Here is a 25,235-nt window from a genome sequence, read left to right as displayed (position 1 = left end):
ACAGTATGTTTTTCCTTACTCTCATCCGTTTTATGTAAAACCTGTCGAATGAAACTTTTCTCATAGAGTACCGTCTTACGGTTTTCGGGGTTGCACGTGGCGCCATCTAACGTTCACGCTGTAGATATGCATACGGCGTTGCTCGAGGAACGGATAAGCTTGTCTACATACGTACGAGCATATGTATATATATATATATATACATATGGTACATGCATACATATGTACGTACTTGACCTTCGAAAAATTTGACAGGCAGGCTGAAGCAGGCTGAGGCAGGCAGGCAGCGCAGGCAGCCAGCCAGCAGACATTAACTCGGTGTTTGTTGTGAACATTTAAACAATTGAACTTACCGATAGTGCACACACGATGATACGTATACAGTGCGAAATGGATTTTATTCTCGTTTTGTTATGATTTCTGTTGAGGGCAGAAAAAATTGTCAGTCGTCGACGCGCGAACAGGACTTGATGCGGTTGGGTGCAGTATGGTTTGACTCGCGTGAACGACTCGTCAGAAAGGTTTCTCCGTCGACGGATACTAAAAAACGCGTGGAAGTCGAAGGTGTCAGACGGTGGTGTCGTCAGTGGTTTGCCTGTAGTATGCCCAGGGTTCACAATAGAGGGGTATTATGGCTACAGGTGAGCAGCACAGCGGCACGACAAAGTCTCGTCAGGAAAAACAATACGATTATCTTCTGAAATTTCTGCTGGTGGGTGACAGCGATGTTGGGAAACAAGAAATCTTGAGTGGTTTGGAAGATGGTGCCGCGGAATCTCCGTTCTGCAGCGGCAGTGGTATTATTTTACGCTTATCGTTATTTTCTACGACGTTCTGCCAGACTTCTCGCAACGTGTTCGCGTCGTGTTCACTTAACCGTACCATATCGCGTTCAGTGATCGGTAGACGGTCGAAATACGAAACGCCGCCGCGTCTACGGTCGTAATGAACATACACGGTTTTTAGAAAGACCTCCTCCCCCGTTGATCTCATTGATGACCGTCGTCGTCGTCGTCGTCGTCGTCGTCGTCACGGAGAAAAAATTGTCTTGATTTCTTCTCACGATTGTAGCCTTTCGAAGATCGAAAGTATACGCGTGTACATTCGACTTATAACAATAACGATATTCGCTTTTTCTAGCGTACAAGACCACCACTATTTTATTGGATGGAAAAAGAGTGAAGTTACAATTATGGGACACATCGGGCCAAGGTAGATTTTGTACAATAATCAGATCGTATTCTCGTGGGGCTCAAGGTATATTTTTGGTCTACGATATTACCAATAAATGGTCGTTCGACGGCATAGACAGATGGCTGAAGGAAGTCGAAGAGGTATGCAAGAACAGTTGGATTATTTTCTTCTGTATCGTTGTACTCGCGTCGATTGATCACTTTTACCATGTTTATGTGCCGTAGCACGCCCCCGGTGTACCGAAAGTACTCGTCGGCAATCGGCTCCATTTAGCGTTTAAGAGACAAGTCGGGGAACGCGATGCCGAAACGTACGCAGCTAAGAATCATATGGCATTCTTCGAGGTTTCGCCGCTCTGTGATTTCAACATCCGCGAGAGCTTTTCCGAACTTTCGCGGATGGCTTTACACCGTAACGGTATGGAAAGATTGTGGCGATCCAACAAAGGTAACGAATTTATATTTTTACATCGGCATACAGGTTTCGGTAAAAGCGATCGTACATTAACGCGTGTCTCAACTGTGTGTTCGCTTTCAGTTCTCAGCCTCCAAGAACTCGCGTGTCGCGCGATAGTCGCGAGAACAACGGTTTATGGTATCGATCAACTTCCATTGCCCAAGTCGATTAAATCTCACCTGAAATCTTACGCGATGACGACTACTTCTCAATTAAGGTACAATGGGAACAGATCGTTGAGCTCTAGCAAGAGTCTGAGCTCTCATCATCGAAAATTACGTTTCGTCGGTGTCGGTCATAATGGTTTAGCAACTCTGGCTAGTTCGCCCGGCAGTATAACAGACACTCGTACCAGTTGCGTCGGTCGCAATTCTTGCACGATATCTTGAGAGTAATTTTATACGTTTACATCTCTGTAAATACATCTCTGTAATTCTTCCTTCCCTGTTCGACACGTGCCATTAGAAACGATAGAGGAATCGGATAAAGGAACCGTTCGGAATCAACATGAAAAATCAACTCGGACTAGTGAAAATATTATTATATATGAGCAAACGGAGTACACATACCTGCACGTTCAATTGGTTTTTTACGGTATACGAATATTTTCCGAGGTTTCTACGCGAATAAAAACGATGATGACGAGCTTAAGAAAAACTGATTTCGTGTGCGTATCGACCGAAGCGATGTTCGAATTACACTTGTAACATCGCCAAAGGTTCGGGAATTGCCTTGCGTGATCAGAGAGCGGCCGGGCGGGAGGGAGGTAATTCAGTTTATTGGAAAAGCAGTTGTACATTGATCGATGGAGTCGGTCAGCGGCCGAGTCGAAATACACGATTACATTTTCATATGATGTTTCATGCACAACATCTCTTTATTTTTAAACGAATCGGTATAAGTATCGGAGCAGGAAATGAATAAAAAAGTACAAGTTCACCGAGTCTACGAAGGTTGTGGTGTAGACTAGGAATAATAGTATAGGCTGATTAGTATAGAGCAGCTGTTGATCGGATGATAGAACGCGAGGGATGATGTAATGATGATTGTCCGAGGTTCAGTCTGAACAATCTTTATTTTAACGTTCGTTAATTGTGTACCTACGCGAGGATCGTCGTTCCAAGCGTCGTGTGGTGTCGTGTCACCTCTTTATGTTACATTTTACGCTCCGTTCGAACCAATTAAAAAACAAGTGTGTCAACTATATTTAATTCCTCTTCGTCTGTCGTCGTTGAAAAACTACTTTATTTATTAAGGTGAAACAACAAATTGAATCACGCCCTCGTATATCTCGCGATAACGGGAGCGTCTCGCTCTAATTATTTAATTTCTTCTCACTTTATTATATATAACTAATATATAATTGTACGAGAGTATGCTCGTTCAGCCGCGTGTACAGTATAATTTATCTATAATACGGATATTACGTTGCGCATTGTGTAAATACGAAACGACTTGTTCATACTCCGATGTATTTTGATAAATTTCATTAGAAAAGATTGATGTACGAGATACGATGTCTCACACCGTAATATCGGCGATCATACGACATAACGTAACATTTGTATTTCTCTCATTATCTTGGTTGCGTTCTTTATTTTAAAACGAATATTCGTCAATGAGTCATGTGGGAGAGGACGTACCGTATATATATATATATATATATATCTTACCGCTGGTCACGGCGCATGAAATTTATCGAAAACTGTAATAACAATTTGTATGGTAATTTTTTAAAAGTTTACACGACATCGAGAAAACGAGCACGAGCTGTATTTGTACTGTGTAAAATAGTAAAATTTCAATTAAATTGAACGATCTATATGAAAGCGGTCGTCATTATTATTATTATTATTATTATTATGATTATTAAGTATTAATGTTAATGAGCGTGCGGGCCGGGGTATGTAACAACGGGATATAGTCGATTGAATTTTTATCTATAGCGATTTACGAAAATGGAAAGCAATCCTAAATTTGATCTATTTTCGAATCGGATTGATGTATCGTATCTTGTCATCTGATTCCCGAACGTGCGTACTACATGCATACTATTATGATAAATACGAAAAGGATATATTTTATAAAATTGCAATGTATAGCAGTGAACGTAAACATACTAACGAACTCTGTCTCGATATCTGAATGTAAGATTTGAACAGCGTACAGCATATAAATACATACTACGCGATGTCTTAATTCATATACTTATTGCAAAATAAAAAGTTTAATATTTGTACATAGACATTGATTTGTACTTTCATCAAGGGTATACCGCGTAAATTTCGTTGATGCAAAATTTCCAGAAAAATCATCGTGCGAACAACGCAGAACAACGTTCGTTTAACGTGACAGAATCATGGTGTCCTCTCTGTCGATCCCTCCCTTCTCGCTGCAATCATACAGATTTCATTCAATTGTTTGATAAAAGACTGATGCGGTCTAAATTTATTTCATGCGTACAGTTTTGTAATTTTTTATTTGCTGTTCCTCGGTGCGGCTGTGTATACTAAATAGCGCGAATGAATCATAATGAAAATGTTGGTCTGTTAAAAAGTTGGATTTTTCGTTGGTGCAATTCGAAGAAGAGGTCGCGATGACAACTGTGGCCGAGGACGACGGTCGTCCCTCTTCCGACGAAAGGAACGTCTGCGTTCCGCAACAGTTACTAGAAGCGAACGAATTGTTAAAATCGATCAATAGAAGACTGGAGGACTGCGCTTTGGAATGGCAAGCAGAGATCTCTCGTAAACAGTGGAGAATGTTCAATTCGAAAGCGATGATCGGTGCGGCTCATCTGACCGAACGATCAGCTCTGTTAGCGAGAACGTATTTTAGGCAGAAAAACCTTGACGAAGCTTTCAAGCATTTACTCTCTTGTAACAAAATCTTTTCAGAATACTTGAACGACTTCATTGGCAAGTAAATCGCACCTCAGAGAGCATTTTTAATTGCTGCCCGGAACTATGCCGACACACGTTTTTCTCTACCATCGTGACCCTTTGTTAGATCTCTTGCGAGGTGACCTGTCCGATTCGAACGTTGAGGAGCGTAACGTGCAGGATGATCGATGTCGCGGTGCGACGGAGCAAATCGACGATTCGAAAGATTCGAAGGATACCAGGACCGAGGAGACCACAGGAGAGAACAGGTTTCCCTCCACGGACGATCGAGGTTCCAGCACGGGAGAAACGATCCGGGATTATCTCGATAATTTCGTGACGGTCCAAAACTCGTTTACCGATGTGATAAAAGCCAAGCTCGACTTTGATACGAAATTTTTGGGATTCGAAGCTGTGTTGCATAAAGCAACCGTGTCCATGTCCTCGGAACCGTTGTGCCTGTGCCAGTATTCTTCCAGTAACATGGTAACACGCTGTGTGTAGTATAGGCGATTAGGCGAGTGAGCGATTAACCGAATGATTAATAACTAATACCTTAGCCAAGTACTCGTGGCAGAAAATTAAGGAGCGTAACCGTTGATCGCAGACGTAATCGAACAATTACAAAAACTAAACGGTTGACCGGGCCGGCAAGAAATAGGTCGTCGAGAAAGAGAAAGAGAGAAGAATCGTCAATAATTATTGGAGATTCTGGCGATCGACCGCTGGTCGACATCGATTAAACAGTACGCAGACAGTATGGACAGAGGTTCGTTTTACCAACGAACGAGCGAGCGATCGTCCATCACAATTTGACACGAACGAATTCCTTTATTACCATTTACATTGTATAATAATATATGATACGACGACTCGTTCTAATGGTAAAATTGTCTAGAATCAATTACCGTGCGTTTCCCGTCCCGTTGGAAGAGAAGTTTTAGTCTCGATTAAAATAGTGGAAAATTAAACGTGGTGATCCAAGTGTCTCATACGTTTCGCAATTCATTCGTAGCGGCTTCGATTTTATAACGAACGTGTCGTTCGTACACCCTGTACTTAAAATATAATAGTATTTAGCAAGTAATCAATACGACACGATAAGGATCTACGGAATCTGTTGCTGCTACGTACTCGCGAAACAAGCGTCGATTCCGTTTTTAATGCCTGTGTCCACATATTTTTTTCTGCATCATATTTGAAATCCTGCCTTATGAGTCTTCACCGTGACACACGGTCCGGATTCGAAATTGATCGTTCGGAAGAACATGTTTCGCTTCTCGATCTGTATCAGCGGAAACGTTGAGCAACAATGTGATCGAGTAACGCGTATAAAATTATATACATACTTGATCCTTGTTACATAGAATTCAAACAACATTACATTCAATTACATTCAATTCAATTGAATTTCAAGAAGATGAGAAAAGAAAAGAACGATGATACATTAATATGATTATACAATAAAGATATTTTAATATAAATCATTCGTTTAATACATGTTATTACACGCTTTAGATTCAACTAGATACGTCTCTGTCCTATATGCGCCTTAATTAATTAATAAATCTAGGCTCTAAATTTCTAAGTAGTAGACGAGTCTCAACTATTCTGGTGGTGGTAACGTTAAAATTTCTATACAATTATCGTTGAAAGAATAAATTTTACATCATCTAAAAGGAGATTCGAAATTCGATGAGAATCATTAGTCTTCGATAAATACGGATAAACTCGGTTAAATTAGCCCGATCGCTGTTGCGATCAATCGCGTTACGACCGTCTATGTTTATAACAGATTCCCGATCACTATTAAAATCACGTTAGATTACGGTTTCTATAAACAGCCAACTCGTATCAAATTTGTTCTGTCAAGTGTGATCTACGTAATCTCTACCCGTCGACCGTTTCTTGTTCGCTTGGCTCGTCACAATTGTGCCGCTTCAGGATGCACGCTTGTACACCAAGCACGCTTTCTTTGCTCGATTCCGATCCACCTGTCACTAGGATTTCGATTAACGCTCATGTCATCGTTCAGAACAGAGTCGCTGGTTCATCAGTCGAGCAACTATAGCTTCTACAGGTAAATAAAGAAAATCTCTTTTTCAACGCTCCACACCTGGTGTTACGTCATAATCTGCATTTATTATTCTCGTTTGATCATCTGTCTGTATCATGATGCCCAACGACGAAAGAGGGATCGGGAAGTATAGAGAGAGAGAGAGAGAGAGAGAGAGAGAGAGAGAGAGAGAGAGAGAGAGAGAGACGTCGACGTGTCGAGATGATATTTTAAAATCACTTTCATGTTCCGGTTTGATTCCCTTTCCGTTTTCATTCACGCCGCGTCAATTCATTCGATCGTCACCACCGTTCTTTCATTTCGAGCAAACAGATCTCATAAATATCCGAATACGAATGGAAAGTAAAGTGTCCATGCGGTCGTTTGGTCATTCGGACGAGTAGCGACCTTATCGATTCAAGTATAATTAAACCGTTACTCCTGCCGAAGCGTCGCCTCAGGAATCTTTTCGTTCGCATAATTCGTCGAATTGTTTCCTCTGATAAACGGTAAACGTATCGTTCGGTAAGTTGAAAAAGGAGTACCTACCCTACTCGTATCAGAGAGCGGCGAACTTCAAATCAGATATTACAACGTCTCGTAACGGCGAATAGAAATAGCAAATAATCAACAACGTTTTAAGTAATTGACAAAAAACATGGATCAATTTATTTCGATAAAACATCTTACAATGAACATCGATAATAACTAATTCATAGTCGAGATGTCCGAATGACTGGAATTCTCATCGCCGCCGTTCGTTACAACGTTTCTTTCATGACACGTCTAACATTTATATAAAGTAAATATATAGTGTGTACGTCGCGCGTCGTAAATTACTATTTTAATAATAATAATAATAGAAAAAAGAAGAGAGAAGAAAAACGAAGGCAAAAGAGACTAAGAAATACTCGGTCGAAGCGGTCGAGTCCCTCACCACCGGCGACCTTACACTCTACTAATAAACAATTTAAAAATTCTCGTTGGTCAACGAACTGAGTCGAATTATAGTTCAGAGATTAGGAATTTTATGAGATCTGTATGCTAACAGAGGTAAAATGTGAATTTGGAGATAATCGAGTAAGCCATTGATTTCACCTGAATTCGTAGATTTGTATGCTATGCTCCGGGACGTGTTTTAAATTTAAGGACTGATACCTAAAACAGATCGGAAGAACATCGATGATAATTAAAAACGATTTGAAACGCGTAGCGCGTACAATGTGCGGACATAAAAGAACGGATCGCATCCTTGTATTAATGCATTACAAAGTCAACAACCAAATATAATTTCGTCTACTAGATTAGGTATAAATAAAATGATATTACCACTCGGAACTACGATGATAATAAAAGCCTTCGATCGTGGCAGCAGATTTTTGAAAGCAAATATAGTAAAATCCTGCGAACGAGGCACCGTTGATATCTTTAATGGTATGGTCGGGCACTAAAAAATGTTCCTTCCACCTCATAAAAACAAAATCGGTTCCCTTTAAAGCCTCGTAATCGAACGTATCTGAATTAAATGTCTTGGCGTACTGACGAAACGACTCGAATTTGCTCTACAATAACAAACAGATATGACAGTAATAATAAATGTTAAACGAGGTGGACAACACGGTCTGCCGGAACGGATACAAACCCAATGTTTCCTATCGACATCTTCGTCCGCGTCCCATTTACGAGTTAAGAATGGATATTTTTTAGATATAATTTCACCGTCAAAGAACGTGGTCAGAGTAGGAAATTCTTCTGTGAGACCCTTGATTTTTAGGTAGCCACATAAATAACTGTTCTCTTCGTCCACGTGCTGCGATAAAAAGAAATTCGTTAATATCCGTTTTAATTTTGTTCGTTGTTTCCGAAATCGCGCGTCGTAGATCCAGGGGATCTCGACGTCTACACCGAGAACTTCTCTATTTACAAATTCATACGATACGTTTCATCATCATCATCCCGTCCGTGCACGCCCGTCAACGTGAAAATAACCATGTTGCACGAATGTTAAAAAATCGGAATGACGGAAAAATCTGGAGCGAGCGAGTACGCTCGTACAGTGCGCTTCGAGAGCGTAGATGTTTGAAAATCCCGTTGGCACGCACAGGCATTATCGGAATCGTTCGGACGTGTAAACAATATACGTGCATCGAACCCATCGATGTCGACGACGAGAGAACGACGTGGGAGAAAAACGTGCAGAGTTTCACAGCTAAATGCTCTAAGAGGTGAAACACACGTAGTCGTAGCCATGGTTCGTTACGCGGTGAACACTGGACAGATGTCAAAGATGCGACGAAAGAGACAGACTCTCGGTGTGGCCGCAATTTCCAGAAACGACGGGGGGTAACTAACCTGTAGAACTACTTCTACGTCGTAACTGTTTCCCTTAGACTTTTGGGAACCTTGAAATCGTGAACCGTTGTAAAGCAATGATTTTGTGACACCCGGCTGCTTCGAGTTTGCGGGCGGTGGTGGTACTACGTCAACTTTCACCGGCATTCTCGGCTCAAGTGAACGGTCTTACAATTTGCCCCGTCTGGGCGACGATCCCTTCATCACAGGACTTTCTCGCAATGACTGCCGGTAATTTTCTGGACGTAGATGTATTTATATGAAGCCTCGAACCCAGACACACTCGCGGTGCTACTTTTTACCGAGGAACCAGTTCGGCGTAGCCGTCGAAAAAAATACTTATCCCCTCGCGTGAATCGACGATTTAAATTATACTTTTCGTCGATACGGAACAAGACGGTCTTCCGCTACCAAAATGGAAAACCAATATTTTCACTTGTTTTCTTCCACTTCTTTCTACACATACACGCTTCTAATTTCTATATATATATGTCACATGGATGGATGGAACTTGAGCATTCTGCCGGATGCGCAGATATTATTTCTCGTCGATCGTTTAAACATCGTTTTCCTTTGTTTCTCACATATCTTATCACATCTTACGCTTCTGTATCGTCGATTTATTTGGTATCGTTGGAGCCTAATTTTCGTCAGCTGATACACCAATCAACACATGAATTGCAACTCGAAAGGATGTACATCATACACGACCAACAATCGTTTCAGTTTATTTTTTTCTTGAATAACAGTTTCGTTTGGCGCTTTCCCGCCACCGTACGACGTGACAATTTTCTACGTGCACACACGTACGCACGTGTATGTGTACATGCGTATACATGCCACGTGTACACATACTTGAAATGATTTTGGTCAAGTTGTTCGCAGCCGTGAACGGTAGATGGTGTGACCTGCTGCGAGTCTGCGAGCAGTGGAGTCGCTGCTGCTGCTCGTTTCGTTTCATGCTTGTTGTTTCATGCTCGCGTGACTCGCGTCTCGAAGCAGGAACAGCAGGAATGGCAATGGCGGCGGATTTCAGTGACACGAATTCACACGAAATGACAGAGAATCATGTTCAAAAGCGGTGTAATAATCAGTGGGTTCGGTTGAACATTGGTGGAACATACTTTTTGACGACGAAAACTACTTTGTCCAGAGATCCCAACTCGTTCCTCTACCGACTGTGTCAAGAAGACTCTGACCTGATCTCGGACAGGGTTAGTTGATGTTTATCATAGAGGTAACCGCGAACTTTCGAAACGTTAACGAACGATAGAAAAATATCCTCCTCGATGCGCGGATACGTATATATGTTCCTATATTCTGACTACATCGTTCGATGCGTAAAATAACGTTTCGTAATTTTCCAATGCCTACCGATGCGCGTATACGTACACGATTTGCGATCAAGTTGTTGGCACGTTTCGCAGGATCAGACAGGGGCATACTTGATAGACCGTGACCCAACGTATTTCAGTCCTGTTTTAAATTACTTACGTCATGGGAAACTGGTGATTAACAAAGATTTAACGGAAGAAGGTGTTTTGGAAGAAGCGGAATTTTATAATATCACAGAACTTATTCGACTAGTCAAAGAGAGAATCATATCGAGAGATACCAGACCTCTGAGGGATTCGAAGAAACACGTTTATAGAGTTATTCAGTGTCACGAGGACGAGTTGACTCAGATGGTGTCGACCATGTCCGACGGATGGAAGTTTGAACAGGTATTACAAGCGTGTCTAATTAAAATTATACGGTACGGTTTTAAGCGTCTCAAATAATTTTGTCGTATGGATGACGGTCAATGGTTCGACGCGAACAACGACGTTGATCTCGTTCCATTTCCATTGCTGCCATTCCCACGATACAATGCCTATGAATCGTACGAAATAAAATGTGACTTTCACGCGTTGCAGTTAATCAATATAGGATCTCAATATAATTACGGAAACGACGATCATGCTGAATTTCTATGCGTGGTCAGTAGAGAATACGGGGCCACTCAACTCAATAGCAAAGAACAAGAATCAACGGATCGTGTCAAGGTACCGCTCTAGCATTCTCAAACTTTTTATGTCACATACACTTTCCATCGAATGATTCCATGAGAAGAGGGACGTCGTCGTCGTTGTCGTCGTCCCCCTTAACGTTAAATTCAATACCATCGGGATCGGGTATGGAGATTTCCAACGAGTTCACCTCATCTCGTCTTCTCGTATCACACACACACGCGCGCGCGCACACACACACACAGACACACGTTCGTACTTACGTGCATAATTTTAGTTTATTAATCTCGTCGTGATTAATTTCAATAATGGAATATCGTCCAGTTACCCAAAGAACGGTAGACGATTAGTCAGTGGAACATGAAGGAATTCAGTATTATCACGTTACGTTTAATTTCTCTGATTGATATGAAAAGATAATTGAGAAACAGTTGGTCAGATCATTTACACGAGCATGTTCCGCCTCTAATATTTGCTGTATTCGTTACATCACGATTTTTGTATCGCATGCCATAATACGTTAAATAAACGATTTGTTTCTTTTATTGGTTTAGTTACTTTTACCCTGTTGTCCTGCACGGTTTTTGCTCGTTGTCACGTGCACGTTGAATAACACACTCGTCGAGGACGTTAGGCAAATATCCTCCTCGACGGTGAAATCTCACGTTTCGTCATTATGTTTTGTTCGTATACAACAATATACAGAGGCTGAACAATGCTACTTCTCGTGAAATCTAATCTTTGTATTCTTCTATTTTTAATACGATACGACACTGTGTTCCAATCAATAAATTGTATTTTAGGTTCTACAGCAGAAGGGTTCTCGCATGTAATCTATAAAATCCGTCCTTTTCTTTTCTCGCTTCGCTTAATTAAATCGACCGTGCAGCAACACAAGACGAAGACTGTTTTTATTTCTACGTACATGTAAGGGTTTCAGTTTTCCCTGTTCGTTGCTCGTTGTTCCATTTCTTCGACGTGGCAATAAGGATGACTGAGGAGAAATAATGGAAAGATATAATATCCTCCTTCTATCTCTTCAACTAAACAGTTAATCGTATCGTACAACGATACGGAACGATAGCTTGAAACGATAGCTTGAAACGACCGAGACTGTTGCACGTTGACGAGATCATCTTCGTCGTCGACGAACGAACGATTGAGCAGAAAGTGAACATAAAGTGGAACGACGGGAACGACCGTTCCACGTGGGATCATACGTTTTATATCGGAGTTAGTAATTACCGTTGAGGTAAAGCCGTACTCGCTGGTAATCCGCGACCGTCGAACGACGTTGAGGAAAAGAAAAATTTACCGGGCGCAAAGCTGTTAATATGTACGTACGCGTATATGTGTGTACGATCGTGGACATCGGCGAATGCTACGACGAAAACAATTTATTATATCATTTATTATTCAGTTTCACTGTCACAGTTTAAACGACAATAGCATTCGTAAAGGCAATCTCTTTCATACAAATTTCTACAACGGATACAAATACTCTCTCTCTAGTATTGAATAGTTTATCTTTTTGTAACGAGTTGTAGAAACATCATTTTCCTTTCTGATCGTCTGTTATCGTCATTTACCGAAATTCATTTAAAGACCTTCGCACTGCCGCTGTAAAATATAAAGATAACGTTTGTACGTCTAACACGATACTTTTTATTAACCGATACGACGATGTTACGACTGTGAACAGCGACGTGGACAAAATAGGGAGGGAGAGAGAAAGAACAAAGTGATGAGCGTAATTTTTAGCAAAAGCAATTTATCTCGCATCGTTCGCATGGATACGTGTATGAATGGAACGTAGAAATGTTCGCGACACCGAACACAGTTCGAAAGAACCGTTCGAACCGAATGAGATCTCGTTAGTCTCTATTTGAACACGTGATTTCTATACGATACTGTAGTTCGGCGCGAAGGGTGAACGAACGATTTAATTGTAAGTCAAAAGGCACACGTTAGATGATTATTTTCACTGTCCTCTCTCGGTTACTTTCATTTACGATACATCTACTTATTGACAGATGACGACTCGACAATGGTAACTCGATGATCGCAGATGTTTCATGCGCTCTGTGACACAGGTATCATCGTGGGTCGTCAATTGTCGGAAGGCCTATCAAGGAAGCGTCGTAGACAATATACTCATATTTCAAGCATTGATTCACGATGAGAAGAGAAGAATCGTATGTACCATCGTATGAATCATCGTACCTTAGAGCCACGTTATGCCCATTATAAGATATATATATATATATATATATATTATAACGAATTGTATATCGTATCCACGCGTGTACGTACGTCCACGTGAGGGTCTTACGAGAATTGTAGAACGATTCAGCGAGGACGTTTGTTAGACGCGCGTACTCTGCGAACGATAATAACGACACGGTTTCAACGACGTGGGACGACCGGAAAACGGACGGACTACGTCGTTTAACGGGAGTTTCTCGTTTCATCCTGCGATACTTATCACCGTTCGCACCGAAGGGACTCGGCAGGAACGTTAGGACCAACATCGATCGTTTCCTGCGACGTGTACATACACATACCATCGGTCACGGTGTACTAAAAGCGTTATTGCTTTGTAACTTAATTTCACGTCGTTCATTTACCCGATATTAGTATGCGTACATACTATTATCGTGACGTGAGCATAGGGATTCATGTAATAATATGTATAATATATATAAAACTCGCTACGTGAAAGAGTTTATACTTTCATAGACATATTTCTAAATCTATTCGTTGTTCGATGTTTATTGTTAGGAAAGAGAAAGTAATATTTATATCCATTCGAGAGTACATTTTAATACCAGTAATAATATTTAAGAGGATGTAGGATAAATATACGTAAAGTGACGCAAATAAGAATTTATTCGCAGGCAAATGCAGAATCTGAAATAAAAGCAATTCCATTTGTAAACCATGTACACGTTTGATAATTACTTTAAATATTAATCATACGCGCCACGAATGAATTTAGTTCCATGCAATATTATTCTGTTCAGTTCTGTACGTCCGAAGACTACTCGTGTCGAAAAACTTCACGCTCTATATCTCCATGAAAAGATTTGTAATCATAACTGACGTACGTTCGGACGTCGTAGTAGTAGTAGTAGTAGTAGTAGTACGAGAAAATAAGTAACGATAACGAGACTATAGAATCGCGTCGCATAGCTACGCATATTCACCTATATAGAATATATCTTAAAATAGCGTAATGAATTTCAAATCGTATGACGATCAGTTCCAATGAAAGCGATGAGGCTCGTTTCAGTACCTTTTATAACGTATGTAACGAGGTTCACGAGATCGAATTATTTGACACGCTGTAAGAAAATGAATGAGTAGCATGTGTTTGAAAGGTGATAAAAAATTCTGAGTCATTACACATTAACGATTACGATTATACCTGGTCTCTATTTATTTCCTTGCGTTTCGCTTCCGAACGAAGACGTACGAAATGATAAATAAACTCCGATGCAATGATTTCCGTAGTATATATTGTCCGAATTACATTGGTGAAAGTTTGTAAAATCCCAATTGAATCGATATTACTATACACGGTATTATAGAAATAATTGTTTAATAAATATTTGCAATATCGCACGTATCAAAAACAAGTTCCATCTGATCACTTTAATTATTTTATATATCTAAACACGAATTCTAAGGCATGTTAGCTATCGTTTTTAACGGTTGATCGAGATATCTCGCCAAGGCTTGAGCTTTCTCTCTCAACAAGCCGAACCCAACATTTTCTTTGGCGTATAGACATAACAACAGGTTTGCAACTTCGGTGATCACGACTTTGCCCTCCTAGAATAATTAATTCGTTATCATTCTCTCGCCTGGAATGATTTAATAAGAAATTTCTGTATACGCGTAATTACAGAGCTTGACGAAACAACGAAACGTGTCGTACCACGCAATCCATTAACACAAATTGTAATTCATCTTCCTTGAACGCGTTCCGTCCATTCTTTTCATAAGCCGACCAAATATTACTCGTAATAGCGGCAGTCACTCTTGCATCTTTGTCTCCGTAACCACTGTACGCTAATAACCCACCATCTCGATTCAATAATCTGAAAACAAGTTCTCAAGCGACATTTGATCATAGAAATGTACCTACAACAATATTTCGTTTTTGATTACGAGTTAGTGATATCATCGATACGATCACCGTAACGCGTCGCAAACAAGCAGACATTCTCGTATAACCTTAAAATAATAAGGAACACGTAGATCTTTACTTACAATGTATTTTCGACACCGCCAGTATTAGCTTGACTGAGTACTTGTGTCAAAGCTTTTGGTTTCAACATAATTTCACACGGAAATATATGATATCGTTCGGGTATTTCAGGTTGCTCAGGTTATGTGGACAAGTGCTTTGACTCAATATTTGATGGCGTCTGATCGCGTCATATACTCGATATCACTCGGCAAGAAGTATCGACACTGACCGTTTCATGGTTCTGTTCCGTACAACAAATTATTACAGTACCATCAAAATTAAATAGAATTGCATATATGTGAAAAGGAACAATGGATCGTTTTTGACCAATTTTCTTATAAATTCAAGTTTGCATCGAAAGAGCATGACAAGAGAGAATGATACTGAATATAGGTTAGGTTAGCGCTATAGGTACGCGCGTATCCGCATATCCAAGTTCCAAGTCCCGGTAGAGGGCACTATCGTTGCCTCTCTAATAAGTTATACCAGAGGTTATACTAACGTCACGTGACGTTGCGAGGCGCTCGTAGCGCCATCTAGCGTAAATGGCTGAAAATATATACTTTGTATTAGGAGAATATAAATAAGTTGTAAGAGGTAGCACTATCTCCGGATGATGACGCCATCGGTAGGAGTTAGTGCTAAAAATTATTTTTACATTTAGATGAGAGCAGATGAGAGTATACATATATGTAAGAAAGAAGAGGCAGCGCAGCCTGATCCTCAGGACGACGAGGTGGAGGAGACGGATCACGGTCAAACAGAGGATTGCAGAGGATCTTCCATCGGATCGGATCGTATGGCGGTGGCGCTCTGTGGTTTGAATACAGAGAATCTAAGAAGAACCTCTGTAGCTTTGAACAGTAATCAGTTTGAAAAATTTACAACGATCGATTAAATTAAGCGGATGCCGAACATTTTCAGTTTCATCAGATCAATTCGAGCCGTCATAGATTTTAAACAGGCAACAGAGGATATTCTTACTGTCATCTTTGTCGTAGATACGCAGACTTATCGCTGTTCTATTATCAATAGAATATGTCACGTACAGCGAGAAAAATAAATTTTACGCTGTTGGAATTGGAATACGATTTGAGCCAAGAGGATCAGCGTCGAAACTCTACTTGTAAAAGAAAGTGTCACGAGGCGGCTCGTTATCGCACGGGAAGCTTACCAATTAAACCACCTGTCGTTAAGTGAAAACATGTGCCTTTGCTGCTGCACCAGCAATTTTCCCACTGATCGGTGGTATGTATTTAATTACGTATTATTTGTATATGTAGAAGGGCAGTATCTGACATAGACCGAAGTACGATACTTGTAAATTCGAATCCAAGTTTCTGTTTTTTAAACTGGACGAAACTATTTTGTGGCCGATTCCTGGTGAAAGAACGGAGCACGTTGAGCAATGAAGGGCTAACGAATTTCGTATTCCTCGATGAACTGTCATGAGAACGCCTCGTATAAGTGTGGATCCGTAGGACGCGCGACCTTGTCGCTTCCGCACTTCCTGACCCGGAAAACGAAAACCAGATAGCTTCGCTTAAAAGATAATACATAAAATATAGAATTGTGTCCTCGAATTTAAAAAAGTAAAACGCCCAATTAGATGATTTACGTTTTATTGTTTCGAGCCAAGTGTTCCTATTAACGGAAAATTGACGGCAGCCTTATTTTATCATATCGTTTCAGGAGCATTATCGCATATACCATTAATTTTATCATTTTTACTGAGTTCACTGAAAGTACCGCACGATGTAAAATGATGAACAACATCGTGAGTACGGTGAAAGCAAAAATGGAAGAACGCGTCTCGTCGTAGTATCGTTCTTTTGAACATTGCTAATCCCTGAATTAACAATCGACGATAGTAAACATTGAGAATGTTGCGTTTCGAAATGTCTTCGGATTAAAAATTCCCACTTGGATCAAGCGTATATACCGCTTACATGTACCTCGTCTATCGTGCTCACATTCCACGAAAAACCTTTTATCACGTGTATCTGCGTCTACCGTTCTCCCATCGATATCTTTCTCGGTCTCGCTGACTCTCTCTCTCGCTCGCTCTCGGAGCGCGGTGGTCGTACGATCAAAGTCAATATCCATACGGTATAAATGGAGTTGCCCTAGCGAATGATATTTTTTCAGATCGCTCGGTTCGGCTGCAAGATGAAGATGAGAGAAGGGGCGTGTGTGCGTCTATCTGGAAATCTCGAGAAACGAGAGGGAAGCGGACGTCTTTCTGTCTCCGATTGGATTGTTCTCCGCTAACGTCGTTATTGCTTTAAAGACGGCAAAGACAGAGAGAAGGGGAGAAAAAGTTACGGCACAAACCGTGGAAGAACCGCGAGACATTTAAATGGCCGATCGCGTATTGCCGTGTGTTCAGTTTCGTCGTCGGCCCCTGGAAACCAGGCGTTCGTCCTCTTCCGAGGAATCACCCTTCAGTTCCGAGCCGATCGTCGCGTGCAGGTACCGGTACCGCGGCAGGTAGATCATCCGTGAAGAGGACGCGAATCAAGCGCGGAGGTGAATGCGTGCACACGATTTTTCTTACCCTTGCCGTCGCCGCCGCCATCGATCTCTGCTTGTTCGCGGGTAGAATGTGCAAGAAGAAGTAACGGTCTGGTCTCCGATCGGTGCTGTACTGGTACCGGTATTGTTCAGCTCACCGAGGAACCGTCTCGAACAGCGTCGACCGCATTTATTTTTACATCGCACAGCCCTTTAGGTGAGTTCAATTCATTCTCGTTTAGTTTTCGGATGCGTCTCGACGTAACGGAGAACACGGTTCAGAACCTGAACGAACGTTCATATACGATCGACGAACGTGAGACGTACCGACTGATCTTTCCTTACATGTAAATATTGAATATTCTTCGGTCTGCGTAGGTACGTGTGACTAGGTATACGAAAGGTATCGGTTCTCGTCGGTTGTGCTCCGGCCGTGCTCGATCCCGCGTGCTCCGATGACGAACGATTTCAGTTACGTCGCGTGCACCGTCGAGTTCAAGTATTAAGTAATTCGAGTATGTAACGCTCTGTTTCTGAACTCGCGATCGGTATCGAGTCAAGCTTAAGTACGAGTAAACAGAGGCGAGAACGAGGAAGACGAGATCAGATAAGAGCGTTCTCTGATCGTCTGTTCAAGTATTTGGGTCACATGCTACAAAGTAAATAGTGTACGTTATCAGATTTGATTCAGGTCTTGTTCCGACGACTGACAAATCGAATTCGTCCAGCGATGTGTTGTCGGTTATTGAACACTGCGGAGCGTGCTGCTGCTGCTGCTGCTGCTGCTGCTGCTGCTGCTGCTGCTGCTGCTCGACGTTACTCGACTCGATAGAACGACGTGGACAGACGCGCAGAGACGTCGTCTACGTTCGAACGTTTTCACGACGGACTCGATCGTCGATATCCGGGTAGGAATCAAGTTCAAAATTCAACGGTACGGTCGTTGATTGAAGCTGATTGCGAAAGTTACGAGCACACTCCGACCTTATGATCCATCGCGTCTCTACGATGGTCTCGCTGTCGCGATGCAGTTATTATTGCTGTTGAATCCGAAATTATTGGCTTATGTCAACGGTAACTGTCACATGAAAGCAATTAATATCGTTTAATGCCGAACCGATTGACAACAATCAATCCGCACCTAATCGGTCCTGTGTAACGCGCAACCGGGACAGTACGAGCGTTTTCATGCGTTTTCATGCGTTTTCATGCGTTTTCATGCGTTTTTCACTATTTACGATCCGAGTATGTTCATGTTCGATCAGATTTTTTAAATCGGTATCGATTTTTCCTGTCGCTGAATAACTTCTATTCGCATCTTACGAATCGTGGAAAACAGGGAAACATATGTAGTAATGACAGAGGGAAGAACAGCGGGAAACGATGAACTGAACACGACTCGTCGATTACATTACGCGTGCGTCCTTGTTGCAGTAATTATTTCTCAGCGACTGATCGCTTAAATGAAATGCCCAAGTGCGCTCACGAATCTATTCAGTTTTATCATCCGAGCTCTACCGGGTCGCTATACTCGTCAAAAGGCTGAACGCCGTAGCTTATTTCAAAAGAAAAAGCGACCACATTGTCGTCGTCGTCGTCGTCGTCGTCGTCGTCGTCGTTTCATCTTCTTGCTAAGTCGTCTGTAATTAAGACGTTCAGTCGTTTTTCACGATGCCAAATGGTTCCGACGTGGCTCCTTTGTCTCTTTGACAATCGGATTTACATGTAAAAGGAATTCTGTCGCACGACAACGATCGAACATAAGTAGGGAGGCACGCGAGAAGAGCAATTGCATCGTGCAGCGAGACGAGCGTAGAAAAATGTATCGAGTAGACGAGCGAACGAACGGATGGGTAAGAAGTTTCCAACGACTCGTTCGGCTGATCTCCGAAAGCGTTTCTACATAACGAATTACGACCCTGATAAGAAGTGATCGAGGGAAACTTGGCTGATCGTCGAGAGTCACCTGTATCAAGATCGAAACACGGTTTGACGACTGGTATCGCATAGTTTCCCATGCTCACCGGCGCGGCGAGTATAGAATGTACACCTTGAAGGCGTACCGGTCTCGATTGGGGGTCGGGTTGATCGATATCGTGCGTCGCATAATTTGTAGGCAAGGTTCTAAATGAGACAGAGTCGCGCGCACCGCACGCGCCGCGATTTGCATGCAAAATAATGCTCGACTGAATTAATTGGCGTGCACGCGGTTCGGTCTCTACGTACTACACGTACACGCGTATCGCGCGGTCGAATGCCAGTGATCGAGGGGACCGCGTGACAGCGTTGATTCAGAAGCATGTGACACCACTGAATTACCGGTTGCACGAGCGAATCATGTGACGAGCGTTCCAGAACATAGTTCTCCTCCTCCACTTCGTCCTCTGTTCGACGTTCATTCCGCACCTGGACGATGATCGATGGCGACCAACGATTCCCCGAGCCACAGCGAAATGTTCCTTAATGGTCGGCGATCATCCCCTTTCTCGCGGGTGGCGGCTAACTCCGGATCGTTCCGGTCGTTGATGCATAAACGTTGCGCGAATTCTCGTGGCGTGAATCGAACGCGGACGTACCGTGAGCATGTTTCGGTCGGTGTAATCGCCGAGCAAATACCAGATTATGAGAGGCATTGCGCCAAGCGTATTTAAAACGCAGTAGCACGCAGTGGTCGCATACGGAAAGGAAATACTGCGCGATCTGCGACCGTAACGAATGTTTCGTGCGCGCCAAGATGTATCGTCGTCGGCTGCAAGACGAGAGAATTATAGGGATGATTGAAAACTAGTAAAGTCGTCGATCGATCGTGTCGTCGATACTTATCGCGATCGACGAAACTGGGAACGCTCCGGTATTCGCCGCAGATCATAATTCATCCGACGAAGATAATTGATCACCGACCGATCCGTGTGACTGGTATTTGCGTAATGCTGCTAATTCAAGACATGATATTTCCAAATGCGAGCGAGCGGCCGAGTCACATGCGACTTTTTATAATTATGACCACCGATATCATCGAACCGATCCATATGTATTTGACAGATAATCGATCGGCGCTACATATTCATCGCTCCAGAATGTAAATTGTTCCCACGCGTGCACCCGGCGTGACGCTTCATAATTTTGTTTACATTCTCAAAAGACTGCGATTGACTCGCTGGATTAATTGCGAATCAAGTTCAATAGTGACCCATGAGGCACGAACAAAATCGTGCAGAAAAGCACGTAGGCAAGAAGCGTAACGAATTAGTGGTCGGTGATCGTTTCGTTTGATGAACAAGCACAACCGACGACGCTGTGCCCGCACAGCTACTTAAGGATGTATAGGCTATAGACTTAAACAATGCTAGCATGTTGAATTTATTATTATAGATTCCTATTACTATTAAAAAGCTAAAATAGGTAATAGTATCACCTACAACTTTTACTTGAAGCATTCTTCGATATTTTGAGGGAAAAAAAATTTTCGATTTTTCCGAGATTTTTCCAAGGGGTACCCCCTTCAGATTTCGCGAAATTTTCGTTTTTCCTCAATAACTCCTAAACCCTTGGAGATATGGGAAAATTGCATACGACCTTTCTTGTAGAGGACGACGAGATCTCAATTTCTATATAAAAAACTTTTCGCCGTCATCAATAATTAATTGGATATTTCCTTCTATACTTTCTAGCACGTAGCTATTTATTATTAGCATTGTTCTTCTGACGTCTGATTTATTTTTTATCGTGGGAAATGCGTTTTTCTAAAGTATATTAACTTTTGGGATTGACTGTATAGCCAATACATCCTTAAGCATCGTCGTAGTACGAAGTGCAGCTACGTTAAACAAGTACTGGTGGATGATGGATTATATGGATAGTGAATGGTTGGTTTTCAGAATGAGCAAGAAGAACAGAGCACGGGATCCTAGCGAAGATTCGAACAAAAACGGAGCATACGTGAATCATGCCTTGAGCGACTCGGGAGACAGTTTGAATCTGGATCGTTCCAACAACTCTCAGAACATAAACGATTCCTATGGAAGTCGTCAAGGAACACAAGGTTCTTCGGATTTTATCCGTAAGCACGCACTATTAAAATGACTACTTAATTCATGCTCGATAGATCATACATATACACCTACGTATCCGAACGGAATGATCAACGATCCGTCCTCTCTCCTGCCGGACAACGAAATCCTGCGATTCCTTTCGTCACTCTTCATTAACGCGCATAGCCTGCCCGATCGGCCTGACACCAGGACGTTCAGAGTGTTCAGACGTGAGCAAATGGTAAATGCTCCAACTAAAAGACTAACGTGTTTTTCGTCCGGTACAAAGCGCATGTTTACTTGGACCACACGATCCTAGAGCATCGTTCCTCTTTAATGGTCATGGGTTAACGATCGATCACTCTGTTTACGATCGATACAGAGTTATCATTTCTTAATTGGGCAAACTGGACGGCTAACTGGATACCGAATAATATTGTTCTCCACAGTGGTAGAAGACCCTGCAGATTACAGGAGCCAGGATAAGGATAGTTTCGTCGATTCCGCGTTGTATTACGTCAGGCGACGATGCAAGTCGATCTGTACGAAGAAGACCGTTTACAAGAGATTGCCGATTTTGACATGGTTGCCGAGGTACAGCGGGCAAGATGCAGTCGGCGACCTCGTCGCCGGTGTCACCGTCGGTCTCACCGTGATTCCGCAGTCGTTGGCGTACGCCAACGTAGCCGAATTACCGCCGGAAGTCAGTATCAGGAACTGTCGAGCGGAAATTTCTTACTTCTCCTCAAAACGTCGAACATTTTCACGGCAAGGCAATTGTCTGCGTTTCAGTACGGATTATACGGCAGCTTCCTGGGCTGCTTCATTTATGTGATATTCGGATCGTGTAAAGACACGCCGATGGGACCGAGCGCCATCGTCTCTCTCCTCACTTCTCAGACGATTTCGCGCATCGACGATCGGCTACAGCACGCGATACTACTCTGCTTCCTGACGGGCGTCATACAGTTGACAATGGGGATATTCGGTCTCGGTAAACGTTGATAATAATTACCGTGTCGTATGCTCGAGTAGTAGTAGTTTCGACGCGCGAACCAAAATTAATTGGACTGAGTACCGCGCGTTTCAGGATTCTTAATCGACTTCGTGTCGGGGCCGGTCAGCTCCGGATTCACGTCGGCGGTGGCTTTGATAATTATCACCTCGCAGTTGAAGGACGTACTCGGCATCGATGTGAGAGGTTCACAGTTTTTGGAGATGTGGAAGAACCTTGTCGATCATATACACGAGACCTCGGCTTGGGACGCTAGCCTCGGAGTATCTTGTATAGCGCTCCTTCTACTTCTCAGGGTAGGTGCACCTCGCTTCGTACCTCCTCGTCTTCGTATCAATTTTTAATCACAGACAGATGATACGCGCTGCGTGTGTCACTTGACCATGGTTGCTCGACCAACACGCGTTTTGTTTGTAGCTCGTAGCATCGTACACCGTCGGCCCTAAAGACGAGGAGCTGCGTGGTACCAAGTATCGCGTCGTGAATAAACTGATTTGGCTGTTCGGTACGTCACGAAACGCGCTTCTAGTGATACTGTGCGGTCTGTTAGGATATGGTTTTAGAGAGGAATCTCCGTTCAAGTTGGTCGGTAAGAGCGATGAATCTCTTATTCTCTTATTCAAGAGATTGAGCATTTTCACGGCTCAGAATCGAATCGACGATTTACGAGTCGAACGCTTCACGACGACGAAAGTGTAGTACGATACGTTCTGTTCAGGATATATACCGGAAGGGATACCGAGTGTACAGCTACCACCGTTTGGTTACACCAAAGACGGCAACACGACGGTAACGTTCTTGGACATGGTCACGAATCTGGGAAGCGGCGTCGTCGTTCTGCCGCTTATCTCGCTGATGGAGGACATTGCCATTTGCAAAGCCTTCTGTAAGCCGATCTCGTTCACGAGCAAATATGTGCACGCGTTATGAAATAGCAGTTATGTAATGTGTAATAACAGGAAAGGATTTCGTATTTATTTCAGCAACTGGGAAATCAGTTGACGCGACACAAGAATTAATAGCGATTGGAATGTCAAACGTTGGTAATTCTTTTGTTCAGGCCTTTCCCGGTACAGGATCTCTCAGCAGAAGCGCGGTAAACAATGCTTCTGGAGTTAGAACGCCTTTAGGAGGAATTTATACTGGTAATCTATGATCCGATACGTACACCGATGATTCTATTCGTTCGGTCAAGATCATCGTCTGAACGAAAGATTTCGTTACATTTTCAGGCACTTTGGTGATAATAGCACTTTTATTTCTCACTCCCTATTTCGGCTACATCCCGAAAACGACGCTCGCCGCGATTATAATAGCTGCAGTGATATTCATGGTCGAGGTGAAAGTCGTAAAGCCGATGTGGAGAACCAAAAGTAAATCGTTGATTCCCAATCAATTGTTCGAATTAGATACTGCAGTACCTTGTTTAACGCCAACATCTTTCCAGAATCTGATTTAATACCTGGAGTGGGAACGTTTATCGCGTGTTTACTCTTGCAACTGGAAATCGGAATTCTTTGCGGCATCGGAATCAACATTTTATTCATTTTGTACCACGCAGCAAGGCCGAAAATATCCGTGGAGAAGCTTACGGTAAAGAAACTCGAAACTCGTTATACTTTGCATCGCCGTTTATACGTTTCCGGACAAACGACGTGTACGCGTGCGTTCCTTTGTCGACTCCTCTGTTACAGACTCGACATGGCACTCGGTACCTGATGTTGACTCCGGATCGATGTCTAATCTTCCCGTCCGTCGATTATGTCCGAAATTTAGTCACCAAGTACAGCCAGAGAGCTGGGAGCGTAGCTACTCCGGTCGTCATCGATTGTACCCATATTTACGGAGCAGATTTTACAGCGGCCACGGTGATCGAGCATTTGACGAAAGATTTTGCAGAGAGAGGCCAACCGTTATTTTTCTACAATTTGAAGCCCTCGGTTTACACCGTGTTCGAAGGCGTCGCGTCCAACGACTTTGTCGTTTACTATACCCAGGAGGCGCTGGACGGTCTCTTGAAGGACAGAGGGTACTCGAAGCAAATAAAATGAGGAACGTTTAAATTAATTGAACTACGCGATCGGGCTCGTATCACGCGACGCGTATACGATGCAGAATCGATAGTCGTCGAGCAACCATGTATCGTTACTGTGTTTATGGTACAAGTCTAATGCGTACGTGCGAGGTTTGAGGCAAACAAAGTACTTGTCGATTTTCCTATTTTTTCGTTTACCTTCAACGAATTACATCGAGCATTACTGTATTTTATATACTGTAAAAATACGTGCACACTGTGATCAATGTTATATTTATGTTAAATATACTGTGGCGTGGATACGTTTTTAATAAATCATTTTTACGATGTATCGACCCACGATGACGACGTTAAAGACCTATCGATTCACGCGTACCGTACCGTACCGTACCGTACCGTACCGTACCGTACCGTACCGTACGAGAGTGGCCAACTA

The 25,235-nt window shown here is 42.5% G+C and overlaps 6 protein-coding genes across 16 annotated transcripts; 4 read left to right on the top strand and 2 right to left on the bottom strand.

Moving 5' to 3' along the window:
• The first annotated feature begins 241 nt into the window (after positions 1 to 241).
• Rab40 (RAS oncogene family member Rab40) lies at positions 242 to 3,893 on the top strand. Of its 2 annotated transcripts, none has more exons than XM_018034962.2 (4): positions 242 to 641; positions 1,141 to 1,334; positions 1,419 to 1,641; positions 1,732 to 3,893. In XM_018034962.2, the coding sequence occupies exons 1-4, from the start codon at positions 632 to 634 to the stop codon at positions 2,037 to 2,039; spliced, it is 735 nt and encodes a 244-aa protein (XP_017890451.1). In that variant the 5' UTR covers positions 242 to 631; the 3' UTR covers positions 2,040 to 3,893. The 2 variants fall into 2 exon arrangements, with proteins under 2 accessions (XP_017890451.1, XP_017890450.1); XM_018034961.2 differs by having other exon boundaries at positions 242 to 797.
• LOC108631216 (glucose-induced degradation protein 4 homolog) lies at positions 3,846 to 9,679 on the bottom strand. Of its 8 annotated transcripts, XR_003389923.1 has the most exons (7): positions 8,941 to 9,679; positions 8,231 to 8,398; positions 7,918 to 8,150; positions 7,687 to 7,746; positions 5,441 to 5,817; positions 4,114 to 4,318; positions 3,846 to 4,042 (listed from the first exon to the last, which is right to left on the bottom strand). XR_003389923.1 is itself a non-coding variant. In XM_018034968.2 (5 exons), the coding sequence occupies exons 1-5, from the start codon at positions 9,085 to 9,087 to the stop codon at positions 3,994 to 3,996; spliced, it is 657 nt and encodes a 218-aa protein (XP_017890457.1). In that variant the 5' UTR covers positions 9,088 to 9,678; the 3' UTR covers positions 3,846 to 3,993. The 8 variants fall into 8 exon arrangements, 4 of the variants coding, with proteins under 4 accessions (XP_017890457.1, XP_017890456.1, XP_026674545.1 ...); XR_001916919.2 differs by lacking the exon at positions 4,114 to 4,318; XR_001916921.2 differs by lacking the exons at positions 3,846 to 4,042; positions 4,114 to 4,318 and having other exon boundaries at positions 5,343 to 5,590; positions 5,667 to 5,817.
• Positions 4,226 to 5,344, top strand: LOC108631213 (uncharacterized). Its single transcript, XM_018034963.2, has 3 exons — positions 4,226 to 4,568; positions 4,660 to 5,018; positions 5,093 to 5,344. Exons 1-3 carry the CDS (start codon positions 4,247 to 4,249, stop codon positions 5,273 to 5,275), a joined length of 864 nt encoding a protein of 287 aa, XP_017890452.1. The 5' UTR covers positions 4,226 to 4,246; the 3' UTR covers positions 5,276 to 5,344.
• A 214-nt stretch (positions 9,680 to 9,893) lies between the features above and the next one.
• inc (BTB/POZ domain-containing protein inc) lies at positions 9,894 to 13,890 on the top strand. Its single transcript, XM_026818742.1, has 4 exons — positions 9,894 to 10,154; positions 10,368 to 10,664; positions 10,857 to 10,985; positions 11,753 to 13,890. The coding sequence occupies exons 1-4, from the start codon at positions 9,900 to 9,902 to the stop codon at positions 11,780 to 11,782; spliced, it is 711 nt and encodes a 236-aa protein (XP_026674543.1). The 5' UTR covers positions 9,894 to 9,899; the 3' UTR covers positions 11,783 to 13,890.
• On the bottom strand, positions 13,821 to 15,675 carry Lamtor2 (Late endosomal/lysosomal adaptor, MAPK and MTOR activator 2). 2 transcript variants are annotated; one of them, XR_003389924.1, is made up of 4 exons: positions 15,225 to 15,675; positions 14,890 to 15,052; positions 14,377 to 14,783; positions 13,821 to 14,293 (listed from the first exon to the last, which is right to left on the bottom strand). XR_003389924.1 is itself a non-coding variant. In XM_018034971.2 (3 exons), the coding sequence occupies exons 1-3, from the start codon at positions 15,290 to 15,292 to the stop codon at positions 14,634 to 14,636; spliced, it is 381 nt and encodes a 126-aa protein (XP_017890460.1). In that variant the 5' UTR covers positions 15,293 to 15,675; the 3' UTR covers positions 14,365 to 14,633. The 2 variants fall into 2 exon arrangements, 1 of the variants encoding a protein (XP_017890460.1); XM_018034971.2 differs by lacking the exon at positions 13,821 to 14,293 and having other exon boundaries at positions 14,365 to 14,783.
• A 1,811-nt stretch (positions 15,676 to 17,486) lies between these two features.
• Esp (Epidermal stripes and patches) lies at positions 17,487 to 25,130 on the top strand. Of its 2 annotated transcripts, none has more exons than XM_018034942.2 (11): positions 17,487 to 17,935; positions 21,597 to 21,778; positions 22,199 to 22,452; positions 22,542 to 22,743; positions 22,840 to 23,060; positions 23,182 to 23,353; positions 23,483 to 23,650; positions 23,748 to 23,909; positions 23,997 to 24,137; positions 24,212 to 24,357; positions 24,459 to 25,130. In XM_018034942.2, the coding sequence occupies exons 2-11, from the start codon at positions 21,598 to 21,600 to the stop codon at positions 24,813 to 24,815; spliced, it is 2,004 nt and encodes a 667-aa protein (XP_017890431.1). In that variant the 5' UTR covers positions 17,487 to 17,935; position 21,597; the 3' UTR covers positions 24,816 to 25,130. The 2 variants fall into 2 exon arrangements, with proteins under 2 accessions (XP_017890431.1, XP_026674526.1); XM_026818725.1 differs by lacking the exon at positions 17,487 to 17,935 and adding an exon at positions 18,517 to 18,626.
• Positions 25,131 to 25,235: the final 105 nt, after the last annotated feature.

The sequence above is a fragment of the Ceratina calcarata genome, unplaced genomic scaffold, assembly GCF_001652005.2.
Source record: "Ceratina calcarata isolate Rehan_Ccalc_2016 unplaced genomic scaffold, ASM165200v1 scaffold86.2, whole genome shotgun sequence".
NCBI classification, from domain to species: domain Eukaryota; kingdom Metazoa; phylum Arthropoda; class Insecta; order Hymenoptera; family Apidae; genus Ceratina; species Ceratina calcarata.
Note: the sequence above shows the minus strand (reverse complement) of the source record. Positions and strands in the feature narration are given on the sequence as shown.